The following is a 14949-nucleotide window of genomic DNA, read 5'->3' as shown; positions in this document are numbered from 1 at the left end:
GTGATCAGATTGTACAAAGTAATGAGGGGCATAGATAGAGTAAATAGGAAGAAGCTGTTCCCCTTAATAGAGGGGTCAGTAACCAGGAGGCTCAGTTTTAAGGTAAGAAGCAGGTCACTAAGAAGTTAAACACTGAACAAAAGAAAAACTGCAAATACTGGAAATCAGAAACAAAATCAGAAATTGCTGGAAAAACTCAGCAGGCCTGGTAGCATCTGTGGCAAGAAAGCAGAGTTAATGTTTCAGGTTCAGTGACCCTTCTTCAGAACTAATTGTAATTGGGAAAAGGTTCGTATATATGCTGAAGATCCGCTTCCTGTAAAGACATTATTCCATTCTCCTGGTATCTCTATCTCCATTGCTTCTGTTCTGATAATGCCACCTCCTCCAAAATGTCCACCTTCTTCCTCAACCAAGATTCCCCAGCACCATTGTTGACAGGGCCCTCAGCCATGTCTGACCCATTTCCTGCACTTGGACCCTCACCTCTTCTTTTCCCTTCCATAACAGCGATAGGATCTCCTTAGTCCTCACTTACCACCTCCCCAGCATCCACACCCAGAGGATCATTAACTGGGATTTTTGCCACCTCCAGTGGGATGCCACCACCAGACACACACCCCCCTCCCTTCCCTTTTCAGCCTTCCGCAAGGAGTGTTCCCTTTGGAAAATGCTGGTCCACTCGTCCTTCACTCGCAACACCTAACACACACACACACACACACACACACACACTCTCATATACACACAGACACAGGTACACACAGACGCGCACACCGACACCCACACACACCCTTATAGACACACACACTCCCACACTCACACATGCACCCCCTCACAGACTTAAGACACTCTGCACTCACTACACACACACACACACACACACACACACACACACACACACACACACACACCTTCCCCTGCAACGGCAGAACGGGTACCACTGGCCCATGTACCTCCTCCCTTCTTAGTATCCAGGACCCGAACACATCGTCCAGCTGGGTCTGCAGTTCTCTCAATCTAGTCTGCTGCATTCACTGAGCATAATGTGATCTCCTCCAAATTGGGAAAATGAAGCATAAACTGGTTTGCACATCACCAATGTTCTTATTGCAAAAAATACCCTGAGCTCCACTTGCCTGCCATTTCCACATACCACCCTGTCCCCTGGCCAATATCTCTGTCTCAGGCTTGCTGCAGTGCTCCAGTGAAGCTCTGCGTAAGCTGGAAGAGCAGCACCTCATTTTCTGCTTGGGGAACCTGCAGCCTTCAGGGTCAATGGTTTTAGGGCCTGAACACCTTCTCCCATGTCCTTACCCCAGTCTCCATACTCCAGGCCTTGTCATCACATGGGCTGTTACCACAAACATCCCATTGTCAGCTATTACTTGTCCCCATTAGCAACTATTGATTCCTCAAGCTGACCTTTACCCATTCCTTTGTCCAAACTACTTTGCTTTCCCTGGGCTCCATCACCATCTATCGTTTATTCCTCCCCCTTCCCTTTCCCCCACATCTTTAGTATAAATGCCAACTTTTTCCTAGCTACCATCAGTTCTGAAGAAGGGTCACTGGACCTGAAACGTTAACTCTGCTTTCTCTCCATAGATGCTGCCAGGCCTGCTGAGTTTTTTTTTCCGAGCAGTTTATGGGATTTACAGGTTGTTTGAAGAAAAATTTCACCCGGAGGGTGGTGGATCTCTAAAACTCACTGCCTCAAAAGGTGGTAAAGGCAGGAACCATGAAGTGTTTAGCTGAGCACTGAAACAAGGCTGTGGGCCAAGTGCTGGAAAATGGGATTAGAGCAGGTCAATAGGTGGAAGTGACCGGCAGTGAGGGGGCTGAACAGTAATTGCACTAATTGTTTTCTGTTTACTTCCCCTCAGCATATTTGAAGCGCAGATACGGATTAATAAATGGTGGATCTGATAGTGATTCTCCAAGCACCCAGTCAGAATCGGCTAGTCCTGGCATTCAGCATCAAGTATTCCATCATTACCAGGTCAAAAAACCCAGAGTGGTGCTTGCTCCTGAGGAGAAGGAGGCCCTGAAGAAAGCCTATCAGTTAGAGCCATACCCTTCTCAACAGACCATTGAGGCCCTAGCCTCTCAACTGAACCGTAAGACTAACACAGTAATCAATTGGTTCCATAACTACAGGTTAGTATAATGATGTGAATGGGCTTTTAAACAAACTTGTGTCTAAATTTAACATGATTGTATCCTCCAGTAGAGGATAACCAAAAATTCAGTAAGGGGGCAGAAGATGAAAATATGAAAGTAAGCTAGCTAGCTATTTAAAAGAGATTTTTTTTAAGATATTCAAAAAGGTAAGAGCCAAGCGTGGACATTGGACCACTGGAAAATTGAGGCTGGAGAAGTAGTAATGGGGAGAAAAGAAGTGGCAGATGAACTGAGTAGATACTTTGCATCAGTTTCACAGTGGAAGATGCCAGGAGCGTACCAGAACTTCAAGAGAGTCAAGGAGCAAAAATGAGTGTACTGGTCATCACTAAGGAGAAGGTGCTGAGGAAACTGAAAGTTCTGAAGGTGGAGAATCACCCACACCACATGGACCACACCCCTGAGTTCTGAAGGAGATGGCTGAGGAGATGGTAGAGGCATTGGTGATCTCTCAGGAATCACTGGAGTTAGGGAGGGACCCAGAGGACTGGAAAATGGCTAACATAGCACCCCTGTTTAAGAAAGAAGGGATGCAGAAGACAGGAAACTGTAAGTCAGTTAGCCTGACCTTGGTCATTAGTAAGATTTCAGAGTCCATTATTCAGGATGAGATTGCAGGGTATTTGGAAGTGCATGGTAAAATAGGACAGAGTCAGCATCGCCTCGTCAAGAGGAGGTCATAACTGACAAATGTGTTACAAATGTGGCAAACGAGGAGCTATTGAGCAAGTTAGGCAAATAAGAGCCTGTGCACACTATCTATTTGGATTTCCAGAAGGCCTTTGATAAGTTGCCATACAGGAAGATGCTAAATAAGATAAGAGCTCATGGTAATATGGGAAAAGTATTGGCATGGATAGATTGGCTGAGCGGCAGGGAGTAGGGATAAAGGGACTTTTTTCAGGATGGCAGCCTAGTGGAATACTGCGACGGTCAGTGTTGGGATCATATCTATTCATCTGGATGAAGGAACTGAGGGCATTGTTGCTAAGCTTGCAGATAGGGGGAGGGACAGGTAGTGTTGAGGAAGCAAGAAGGCTGCAGAAAGACTTAGACAGGCTAGGAGAGTGGGCAATGAAGTGTCAGATGGAACACAATAATGGGAAAGTATGAGGTTATGCACCTTGGTCGGAAGAATAGAGGCATAGATCATTTTCTAAAAGGGGAAAGTCTTCAGGTGAGGATGTGGGCATCTGGGAGGTAGGACAAAATGGCTGAAGGAGCTGCACAAAATGGCTTCTGCATTGTCAAACTGCACTGAACCAGACAGAAACAAGAAACTGCAGACTGATGTAGATCTGATTAATTGCAGAACTAATGGTTTGACCCTAACCACAGGCAGGGCAAATACAATTCTAAGAGCAGGTTGTTTACAAGAAATTGTGATAGGCTAAGGCAAAAATGCACGAGGGCCTCACACAATTTGATTGGTTGTTACTATGCGATCATGTTCCATGTCTGACTATGAACAATGTATATAAACCCTATGCAAACTCTGTAAGTCATCGGATTCTTTTGGTGGTCTAGGAGTACTCATACTTCTGGGCTAATCAGAGTCTCCCGACCCGGCCGTATCAAAGAATAAACGATTGTTTGTGTGATTGACAAAGTATCATTTACAGGTGTGTTTATTGACCGATCACGGAGCCGAGACCCACCCCGGAGTCCAGATCTTCAGGACCAAGGGCATAGCTTCAGAGTGAAGGAGCAGCTCTTTAGAACTGAGATGAGGAGGAATTTCTTCAGCTTGAGGGAGGTGAATCTGTGGGACTCATTTCCACAAAAGACTGTGGAGGCCAAATCATTGAGTGTATTTAAGACAAAGATTGGTAAGGGGATCATGGGTTACAGGAAGAAGGCAGGAGAATGGGATTGAGAAATATAATCAGCCATGATTAAATGGTGGAGCAGACTTGATGGGCCGAGTGGCCTAATTCTGTTCTTATGGTTTATCTTATAGTTTGATGTTTATGGTATTCTGTGGTATTTTATTTGCATTTTGTCCAGATGGAATTATGTGCATATTTTAATTTTGTTTCCCTAGTATAAATTTAATTTTCAATTTTCTGTGCTTGTTCTTGTTCAAATCTTAATAGTTTAACATTGCTTTCTGCTCACTGACCTTCAGCTTTGTTATGGTCAGTCTTTATTTCCCTACCTGAATAGCTTAGAAGGAAAGGGGGGGTATTGGAAGCAGAACTGCGCATCATCTTCTGATTTTGGATAGGTAGATTAAAGAAGAACAGCAATGTTGGAGTGTGGAAGACTCGAAAGTGTTGAAAATTTCATCCAACTGAGAGAAGTTGTCAAAGTTCCAATTAAAGGTCACTTGTGTGTACTTGCTGACTCCAGTTTCCCAGGTAGTACCTGCAGAGATTCCGTCTCCACAGGAACCTAAGAATTAGAAATAAGGGTAGACCAATCAGCCCCTCAAGCTTGCTTTGCTGTGCAGTTAAATCATGGATGATCTTTTACCTTCATGCCATTTTTCTGCACTGTCCCCATTTTATCAAACCTGGACGTTGCCTGGGCTGAAGAGAAACTAAACAGGCTGGGTTGTTTTCCTTGGGGTACAAAAGGCTGAGGAGAGACCGGGTTGAGCTGTACCGAGTTCCAAAGAGCACAGGCAGTGTAAATAGGGAGAAAACTTTCCCCTTAGTAGTGGGGCCAAGAACCAAAATGCAGTTTTAAGGTAAGGAGTAAGGGATTTGGAGGAAGTGGATATCTAAAACTCATTGCTAGAGAGTGATAGAGGCGGGAACATTCAAAACATTTGAGAAAGATTTAAATAAGCACTTGAAATGGTATAGCATGTAAGGCTATGGGTCAGAAGCTGGAAAAATTGTTTTAGAATAGATGGGTGTTTGATGCTTAGCTCAGAAATGTTGTGTCAAGGTGCCTTTCTGCATGCTATTTCTAGGACTCTAAATTAAAGTCACGGATGCGGATGTTGCCCAGTATTTATTGCCCAACCCCAATCGTCATGGAGAAGGTGGTGGGGAGCTGCTGCCTTGAACTGCTGCAGTCCATGTGGAATGGGTAAACCCACAGTATCCATTAGGAAGGGAATTCCAGGATTTTGACACAGCAACACTGAAGGAACAGTGATATATTTCTAAGTCAGGATGGTGACAGAAGGGGAATAAAATGTTCTTTTTCAGAATGGAACCTGGTGACAAGTAGGGTCCTGCAGGGTTCAGTGTTTGGGGCAAGCTGTTCACTTTATATATAAATGATCTGGATGAAGGGACCTGGGTGCATTCTGGCGAAGTTCGCCGATGATACGAAGTTAGGCGGACAAGCAGGTAGTTCTGAGGAGGTGGGGAGGCTGCAGAAAGATTTAGACAGTTTAGGAGAGTGGTCCAAGAAATGGCTGATGAAATTCACTGTGAACAAGTGCAAAATCTTGCACTTTGGTAATAAAGAACACATGCGTGGACTATTTTTTAAACAGTGAGAAAATTCCTAAAGCCAAAGTACAAAGGGATCTGGGAGTGCTCGTCCAGGATTCTCTAAAGGTTGATTTGCAGGTTGAGTCCGTGATTTAAAAAACAAATGTAATGTTGTCATTTATCTCAAGAGGGTTGGAATGTAAAAGCAGCGACTTTATAAAGCTCTAGTTAGACTCCATTTAGAATACTGTGTCCAATTTTGGGTCTCACACCTCAGGAAGGACATAGTAGCACTGGACCATGTCCAGTGGAGATTCACACAGATGATCACTGGAATAATAGGCCTAACATATGATGATCAGCTAAGGATCCTGGGATTGTATTCATTAGAGTTTAGAAGGTTGAGGGGAGAACTAATTGAAACTTACGTGATAATGCATGGCTTAGAAAGGGTGGGCGCTGGGAAGTTGTTTCCGTCAGGCGGGGAGACTAGGACTCATGGGCACAGCCTTAAAATTAGAGAGGGTCAATTGAGAATGGAAATAAAGGAGATATTTCTTCAGCCAGAGAGCAGTAGAGGCCGGGACGTTGGGTGTCTTCAAGGCAGAGATTGATAAATTCTTGATCTGGCAAGAAATTAAGGGCTACAGGGAGAGTGCGGGTAAGTTGAATTGAAACGCCCATCAGCCATGATTAAATGGTGGAATGAACTCGACGGGCCAAATGGCCTTGCTTCCACTCCTATGTCTTATGGTCTTATGATGACTGGCTTGCAGGGGAAATTGCAGGTGGTAGTATTCCCATGTATTTGCTGCCCTTGTGCTTCCAGGTGGTAGTGGTTGTGCGTTTGAAAGGTGCTGTCTGAGGGTTAGGTAAATTTCTGCAGTGCATCTTGTAAATAGTACACACTGCTGCTACTGAGTGTCATTGGTAGAGGGAATGGGTATTTGTGGACGCGCCAATCAAGTGGAAGGTTTTGCTCTGGATGGTGTTGATCTTTGACTGTTTTTGGAGTTGCACTAATCCAGGCAAATAGGGCGTTTTCCATTACACTCCTGTCCTGTGCCTTGTCAATGGTGGACATGGTTTGGGGTGTCAGGAGGTGACTTACTCGCTGCAGGATTTCTAGCTTATGACCTGCTCTTGTACACATAATATTTAACATAATTCAGTTTCTTGTCAAGCAGCTGAAAATGGCTGGGCCATTTTCTGAGAAACTCCTGCAGTAAAGTCTTGAGACTAAAAAGATTGCCTTCCACTAATCACAACTACCTTTGTGCAGGATATGACTCTATTCAGTGTAGACTTTATCTGATTTCCATTGACTCCAGTCTTGCAAGGGCTTCCTGATGACACAATCAGTTAATACTGGCTTGATGTCTTTCATATCTAGAAATCTATCAGTCGCTGTCTTGAACATTGCCATTGATTAAGCTTCAACAACTCTCTGGGGTAGAAAATTCCAAATATTAACTCCCATTCTGAGTAGAAAAGTCCTCCTCATCTAAGTCCTAAATGAACCTCTTGTACTGAAACCATGTCCCTTTTTTTCTGGAATCCCAAGCAGGAAATGCATTTTTCCTGTATCAAGCTCTGTTAGAGTTTTGCATGTTTGAATAAGATGACTCCTCAGTCTTCTGAACTCCAGAGAATACAGATTGAGTCTCCTCCGTCTCTCCAATTAGGTTAATCCTGCTGTCCCAGGGATGAATCTGATGAACCTTCATTGCAGTTTTTCTATGGCATTGTACAACAGGCAGAAATGTTACTGTCGTCTTCGAGGCTTGTCCTGGGTTTTGCTCTTCAAGTGAATGTGTGGTGCGAATTAAATGTGCTTTCATCGGAAGCTTTTGCGGAAGCTATTTTCTTGTTAACAAGTCTTTTAAATTTTCCAGTTGCATTTGACGGCAATATAACAAGATTCTCTCATTTTAAATGGTCGATTATTTTAAAAAGCAAATTGCCAGTTGTATATAAAATGATCACAGTTCATGTTAGGTTAACGTCTTCAAATGATTGTGTATTTGGGCCTTAGAAATCTTTGACCTAATCAATGACTGAAGGATAACATATAACAGTTTAAAAATGTATTTGATAATGAAATTCAATTTCATTGTACATGTTTTCCAGTCAAATTCCATCTGCAAACTTTCTGGCAGACATATGGGACTGAGTTTTCAAAGGATGTAGGGTCAGGATCCAGTATAGGCAGCATTTCGGAATCGCATTGCCAAAGGTTGTCTCAGGATACCAGTGCCTCTGGGACAGTTGATAGTTTTCAAAGGGCTGGCAGTGAGGGAGGAATTGAGCTGCAGCCAATTAACAGCCCTTAAGGAGCTTGTGAAGGGTCCTGCGCAATTTTCAATGATTTTTCTTTGGTGAGTGTGAACAGATGTTTCACTCTAGTCCAGGGCTGCTGAGATTACCATTGGTCTCAAGTAGGTTTCTTTGACGTTATTTTTTCAAATGTGAGAGGCCAGCAAGCACCAGTTTCTCTTTGCCTTGGCTTCACTCCACTGAGTTTGACTTGCTGGCCAGTTGATGAGCTTCCTGCTCTAGCTTTATAGATCTCTATGGTAGCTGCTGTCTTCCCTGGCTGCTGGTGCCAGTCAGAAAGCTCCTGCTTCCTTGACTCTGAGGGTGTCTCCTGACCAATTCGTCCGGTTGCACTTCAAAGTAGTGTCACAAGCAGTGCAGCTGAAACACCGAATTGGAACCTGGAATTCACTTTGAAGATCCAGCCCCTGATGTCCTGAAATGCATCCAGATTGTCCAGCTCACTGAATCCTGGGCTAATTCCAATTACCTGGACAACTCTTAACTCATTGAAAAAGGCATTGAAGTGAGAGGAGCCACGCAGCATCAGCAGAAAATGAAATTCCCTATTTCTTGAGGAAGAACTGTGCCAGGAGCTCTGTATTTTCTAGGGCAACATGTGACACTGTTCAATAGCCCTAAGGGAAAGGATCCTAAACTATCACACAGTGATTATAGTGACAAAAAAAAGGGACCCAACAAAAGTGCTAAAATATTTGAGTGATTTTGAAGTGATTCTAAAGTTAAACATCAATGCTTCTAAAGTAAATGAATCACCTCATAGTGCAAAAAAAAACCATCACCAGTTGATCTTTTCTTCTCAGGTTTAATTTTCAGATTACCTGACTAATTTGTTTAATGAGGCTATAACTAATGCTGTCCTAACCACTGATATTTTCACTTCTGTAGGTCACGTGTTCGAAGAGAAACACTTGTTGAAGATCTTCAGGAGAATGACACAGACCAGGAGCCAACCAGTTATCGAGGGTATACAACCCACAATCATTCTCTTAGTGTTGGTCCACCACAGAGTTCTGACTCTGAGCCAGAAGACAAGAAAGCCATGTTTACTGAAATGAAGGACAAACGACCACCATTGGAGGCAAATGAGGTGGCGAACAGGGAGATTAAACAGGAATTCTGTGATCATTGTGAAGAAGAGGGTTATGACCATTGTGATACCTGTTGCATTCAAAATGACACAGGAAGCGCTGGTTCATTTGTACGCCTCCCTGGCACTGTAAAACAGGAGAGAGTAGGGACAGGCTGCAATCACGAGACACATTCATTAAAGACTACCACGGTGCTGCATATCCAGAATCCTCAGTGCTTGATCATTGGTTCCTCTAATTATGAGAAAATTCATGTTAACTCCTCGGACCTCATGTCTCCAGACAACTCGCCAAAGCCTAATGCAAGCGTTTCTGCGCCAAAAGATACAGAAACCAATGGCCTAAACCCTAACAGTTTCAAAGCATTCTCTGAACCTCCATGTGGTAATCTGGAGGTGACTCTGAATCCTCCTTCTGCAGCATCTTCTCCAGGCTTAATGCCAGTTTCTCCAGTGCCGATCTCTTCTGCTCCCATCTCTCCGTCAGTGCCTACTATTTCAAAGGGGCAGTGCTTGGTCCCTGGCACTGATGTGGTTACTTTACAGTCGAGCACAAAGTTAAATAAAAGTATCCAGAGGCGGCATGCAAAGATGGCGAATCTGAACAACATAATTCATCGACTTGAAAGGGCAGCGAATCGAGAAGAACCTACAGACTGGGAGTTCTAATGAAATGTTTTTTAGTGAGCAGTGACTTTATTATTTGCAAAATAATAGGATGCAACTCTGAACTCTTCAAGAGTAGGAAGAATTTTAAATGTTTAATTTAAATTGAGACTTGGCAAAGCCAAAACTGCAGTAATTTTTGCTGGAGAATTGAATTTTATGAATTTACTCTTCAATTAATCTTCCAGAATCGCATTTAGCATCTGAGGAAAAAAAAATTGACCACTATTTTAAACAAAAAATTCAAACAACTTTTAGAAAAAATATTTATTTGTACAAGTCTTATATTAAGGACTGGTTGCAAACTCTGCTGTAGCAATTTTCCTATTTGCCATTAGCTACAGAATGAAAATAACAAACATTGATTTTGTGCCACTAAATGCACACTTGAAGTCCTGTAGTTTGCCACAGGAAGAGATTAAAGACGATAGTATAAAGCCATTAAACAGCACTATGATCCAGAAGGCTGACCAAATTTGCTAGCTTATGGATAGAAATTGTTTTCTTAAATTTTGTCTGCAAGACAACTAATTCATATTAACAGAAGTGGACTCTGATATAGTCAAGAAGACTCTAAAAATAGGAACCTCAACACCATGAACTATGTACTTAGTTATTGGTCATGTGTTTTCAAACATTTGTAACACAGGGTGTTATGTGCAATTGTATATGTTGTAGAAACTTCTGCAATAGCCTTCCTTGAACAAGATGTAGCATGGTACGTGATTAACTCTTCTCCCCCATTAGTCATTCACCCATGGTGTTCTGAAGAATGCCAAAAGCCTAATGAACAGAACTTTGCCTGACAAAAACAAATAATTTTGGAGTTTACATTTTGTTTTTCTAACCAACTATGAATCAAATCGGAAATGTTAACAAGGCAGCTGATTAAAATCTCTGGTTTTGAAGGAGAAATTCTACTTCCTGAATTGCAGTGGTCTGGTGTTCAGCAATAGCACACTGTTCTGTGCATGAACATCCTCTGTTACTGTAACACAGCTGGCCTTTTCAAGTCAGTCTTGATTTTTGTCCACGTTTTGAAGTTTTCTTTTCTCACTTTTTAAGATAGAGTTGATGTGATGGCATTGGTGTATTCTCTCATTACAGAAGGTTGATGTGGCTTTTGGCTCTTCAGGATTTCCTCTAGCACTTGATTTTGTCTTGTACCAGATCTAATTCCTGTTTTGCTCAAGGCCACGGTAATGCACTTGATCATATTCAGCTGATCCTTTTTACCCCTATGTTCATCTTATCTTTTGTATCTGTTAAAAAGAAAACATGAAGGCTGATCTTTGCCCAGCCTTTGTAGTTTTTCTTTGCACTCGGTCACTAAATACAGTATATTTCTGTTTGCATTGTGTAAGAGGATGGACCTGCACATTGATTTATTCTCTGATGCAGTTTCCCAAATATGTTTTTTATGTCTCTGTATTTGGATTAGTTGTTTAAAATATTACAGATCTGCAACAGTCCAAGTAGTAGGACAACTAAAGAGCTATTCAAAAGAAAACAAACTGAATTGCAATGACATTATTGCTTTCATAACGTTGTTCATTCTTATGTTATCACCAATGTTTTATGGTTCTTCTTTTAAAGGCAGCTGATTTTTTTTCTCCCCTGAGAAGTATAGACAAAAAGAATAAGGACCAGCTCAACAAAAGTCAAACAAATTAAAATTGACACAAAGTAAGAGAAAATGCAATCAAATAATTGACTTCATCATTTAGATTTAGTACCCTTTAAAGGCTAGTTTATCTGACTAATAAACTAGTGGATACTGCTTTATTTGATGTGATTCTAAAGTATACACTTTGTTTCATGCATTATGCATGCAAGTACACCCTGCAGATCAATCACAAAATGGCAACTGTATTAAACCAATTGTCATAAAAACTCTGTGCAACTGTTGCTGAATTAAAGATGTGCAGTTTTTAATGTGACAGTTGAGTCAATACAGTCAACATTTAACAATCAATCTATCGGACACATTCAACAAGGAAGTCTGTCTGAACAGAATACTGTTTCAGGCAAGAAAATATGAACATCCAGGCAAATTTCACCCTTCAAATCCATACTTTGAAGTTGCTTAATGCTGGAAATCAATTTCTCTTTACACATCCTCTATTTGGAAATGTCGCTTTACACTATTCAGCTGGAAAGATGTCACTTCAATTACATTTATCTCTGTCATTATCTGTAATTCATCTTTTTTTTAAACCTGCCAGCAAAATTCAGGCATTCTTCCAAGCCGTGAAGTTTCTAAACATTTTTGTTCTTGAGACTTGAAACATTCAGCAACCAGCATTACTACCATCCGATGATCAGTAAATATCATTTGATTAGTAAATATCATTAGATCAGCAAATACCATAGATTTTTGTCTGGAAATTTGCAGAAAGTGGCAAACGAATTGGTTCATTACACTTGCTGCTGGCCAAAAACTTTCAGTGTCTGCCCCATTGTGGGGTGAGGTGGGAGCAAGGGGAGAGAGCTGGGACTTGTATGAATACCGCAGGGACCTGTGTCTTCAGCTCACTAGATGCAATCTCAGCCAGCAAGTGCAATTGAGTAAATTCTATTCCGTGTTAAATCCTGTTCAGAAAGCTGGGATTGAATGAGTATCATGACCATGTTTCAGAGGTTTCTTCAGAGTGGTCCATGAACTAGGAATTTGCATAAGCTCATAAGGAGCCCCATTTTAGTTTGAATGCTTCAGTATTAAAATAACCAGCAGTGTAACCTTATGTTTTAAAGACAATGAAAGGATAGTTTATTATACAAATTCTGAAAGATACTTAAGTAAAAGCGCTAAAGTCACTAGCTAAAATACATAGATTTAAAGTAGGTAAAGGTTTAAAAACTACAAATGAAGTTGAAAATGAAAAGAAGTCTCTGTCTTTGCAGCCTTGGCTAGCTTCAGGATTTTCTTTCAGAAGAGATGGAGTTCAAGCTTGAAGTCAGATTCCAGGGCAGTAGATACACGGGAACACCACCACCTGCAGGCTCCCTTCCAAATCTCTCACCATCCTGGCTTGGATGTATCACCATTCCTTCACTGTCGCTGAGTCAAAATCCTAGAATTGCCTCCTTAAGGGCATCGTGGGTCAACCTACAGCACATGGACTGCAGTGGTTCAAGAAGGCAGCTCACAACCACCTTCTCAAGGGCAACTCGGGACAGGCAACAAATGGTGACTGGCCAGTGATTCCCACGAAGAATTTAATAATAAACAAAGCTGTTCCTTAGCTTCTGTATCAAATATTTTGAGGTTATTCCAGGAAAGATGTTGTGAACTTTGAAAGAGTTCAGAAAAGATTTACAAGGATGTTGCCAGGGTTGGATGGTTTGAGCTACAGGGAGAGGTTGAATAGGTTGGGGCTATTGCCTCTGGAGTGTCAGAGGCTGAGGGATAACCTTATAGAAATTTATAAAATCATGAGGGGCATGAATAGGGTAAATAGAAAAAGTCTTTTCCCTGAGGTGGAGAAGTTCAGAACTAGGGGGCATAGGTTTAGGGTGAGGGGGAAAGATTTAAAAGGGACCTAAAGGGCAACTTTTTCATTGCAGAGGGTGGTGCGTGCATGGAATGAGCTGCCAGAGGAAGTGCTCGAGGCTGGTACAATTACAACATTTAAAAGGTATCAGGATGGGCATATGAATAGGAAGAGTTTAGAAGGATATGGGCCAGGTGCTGGCAGGTGGGATTAGATTGGGTTGGGATATCTGGTCGGCATGGATGGGTTGGATCAGGAGTCTGTTTCCATGCTGTACATCTCAGTGACTCTAGGTAGACTAAGGAGCAGTACCAAGGACAGAAATTGCAGGGCCTACTGCTGTTCCTGGTCTGGGCCCCCAGTCCCATTACCTGACCTGAGGATGGCAGCCTCATTCCTGACTCGAGCACAGCGGCCACACCCTTGATCTGAGCACAGGGCCCCACTAGGACACGGAGTCCTGGTTATGGGACCATGACGTGGCCCCTTTGTCCCAGGCCCTGCGATGCAGAACGGAAGTGGGAGGGTAGCACTTTAATGGCTTTGTAGGATGTGCCCTTTGGTAGCCTCGTTCAGTATAGCAGTCCTAAAGTTGCTTGCTCTGTCTCCCTAATACAAGCAGTTTCAAGTTTCAGTTTCAAATGGCTATCTTCTGCCAGCTTTTATCATAATCAAACAAACTGGGTATAAATGTTAAGCTAGAATCATTGTTCCACAAAACAAAGTCAGTTGTGCAGGAATTCTTGGTGGTGACACTCTTCCTGGCTCTTGCTCAAAACTAATAGTTGGAATCTTCACAACATTTGAGCATTCAATGGACAACATTGATATTCTTAAATTATCTAATGACCTTTTGTGGTTGATATCCAGCCAAATTGTCTGCTTTGGCTGCAGCTAAAGTGACAAGGAGAAGTCATGTGACCTTTACTATTAAAGAGACATGAATTTTACAGTACAAAAGGAGACCATTCCACCTACTCTGTCTGTACTGGCTCCTGAAAGAGCTACCCAGCTCGTCCCATTCTCCACCCCTATCTCCATAACCCTGTAAATTCATCACTTTCAAATATATATCTTGCTCTCTTCTGAAATCTCCTGTGGAGTCTAGCTCTATCACTCTCCCAGATAGCACATTTGGGGCCATTTTATAAAACTCTGTATCCATTTTAAAGACAGATCAGCTTGCTATACAAAATTTGATATATGTTCATGGTAAGAGAGGTAGGGAGACAAAATGAAATATGTATAAGTTTTTTTAAGAAACTAATTATTTAAAATTTGAGGGAATGAGACCTCACACTAAAAGTAACTTTTCAGTGCCAGAGTTTGTTTGGTCCTAATTAAGCCTTACCAGAGTCAAAGATTCTCAAATTTGAAGAGAAAAGCCCCTGCGTTTCCTCAAGTTTTTAGTGAGCATTTTGTAGGAAAATGCTTCAACGTTATGCTGTGCATACGATTAAGGGTGATTCTCCTGCTCCTCAGATATTGCCTGACCTGCTGTGCTTTTCCAGCACCACACTCTAGATATAGGATTTAGGATGTCATGTTGAAATTGTACAGGATGTTGGTGAGACTTCTTCTGGAGCACTGTATGCAGTTCTTTTTTCCCTGTTATAGGAATTGAATTATTAAGATGGTGGAGGTTCAGAAGAGATTTTCCAGAACGTCGCCGGAAATTGAGGGTCTGAGTTATAAGGAGAGGCTGCATGGGATGGGACATTTTTCACAGGAGCATAGGAAATTGAGAGGTGACCACATTATTTTATAAACCTTTATAAGGGGTATA

The 14949-nt window shown here is 42.0% G+C and overlaps 1 protein-coding gene across 13 annotated transcripts in view; it reads left to right on the top strand.

Moving 5' to 3' along the window:
- Positions 1-13096, top strand: part of cux2b (cut-like homeobox 2b) — a 327011-nt gene extending 313915 nt beyond the window's left edge. For 9 of the 13 annotated variants that reach the window (XM_088000027.1, XM_088000020.1, XM_088000024.1 and 6 more), the window contains 2 exons: positions 1887-2160; positions 8802-13096. In XM_088000027.1, the coding sequence (XP_087856153.1) occupies positions 1887-2160; positions 8802-9672 (1145 nt within the window). In that variant the 3' untranslated portion in view covers positions 9673-13096. The remainder of the gene's footprint in view (positions 1-1886; positions 2161-8801) is intronic. The other 4 variants (XM_088000026.1, XM_088000023.1, XM_088000021.1 and 1 more) reach the window with 1 other exon arrangement.
- The last annotated feature ends 1853 nt before the right edge of the window (positions 13097-14949 follow it).

Source organism: Chiloscyllium plagiosum, unplaced genomic scaffold (assembly GCF_037043375.1).
Source record: "Chiloscyllium plagiosum isolate Xiang-an unplaced genomic scaffold, Cpla_swu_hap1 HiC_scaffold_24, whole genome shotgun sequence".
In the NCBI taxonomy this organism is placed as follows: domain Eukaryota; kingdom Metazoa; phylum Chordata; class Chondrichthyes; order Orectolobiformes; family Hemiscylliidae; genus Chiloscyllium; species Chiloscyllium plagiosum.
The sequence above is the reverse complement of the archived record's forward strand: the minus strand, read 5'-3'. Positions and strand labels throughout refer to the sequence as shown.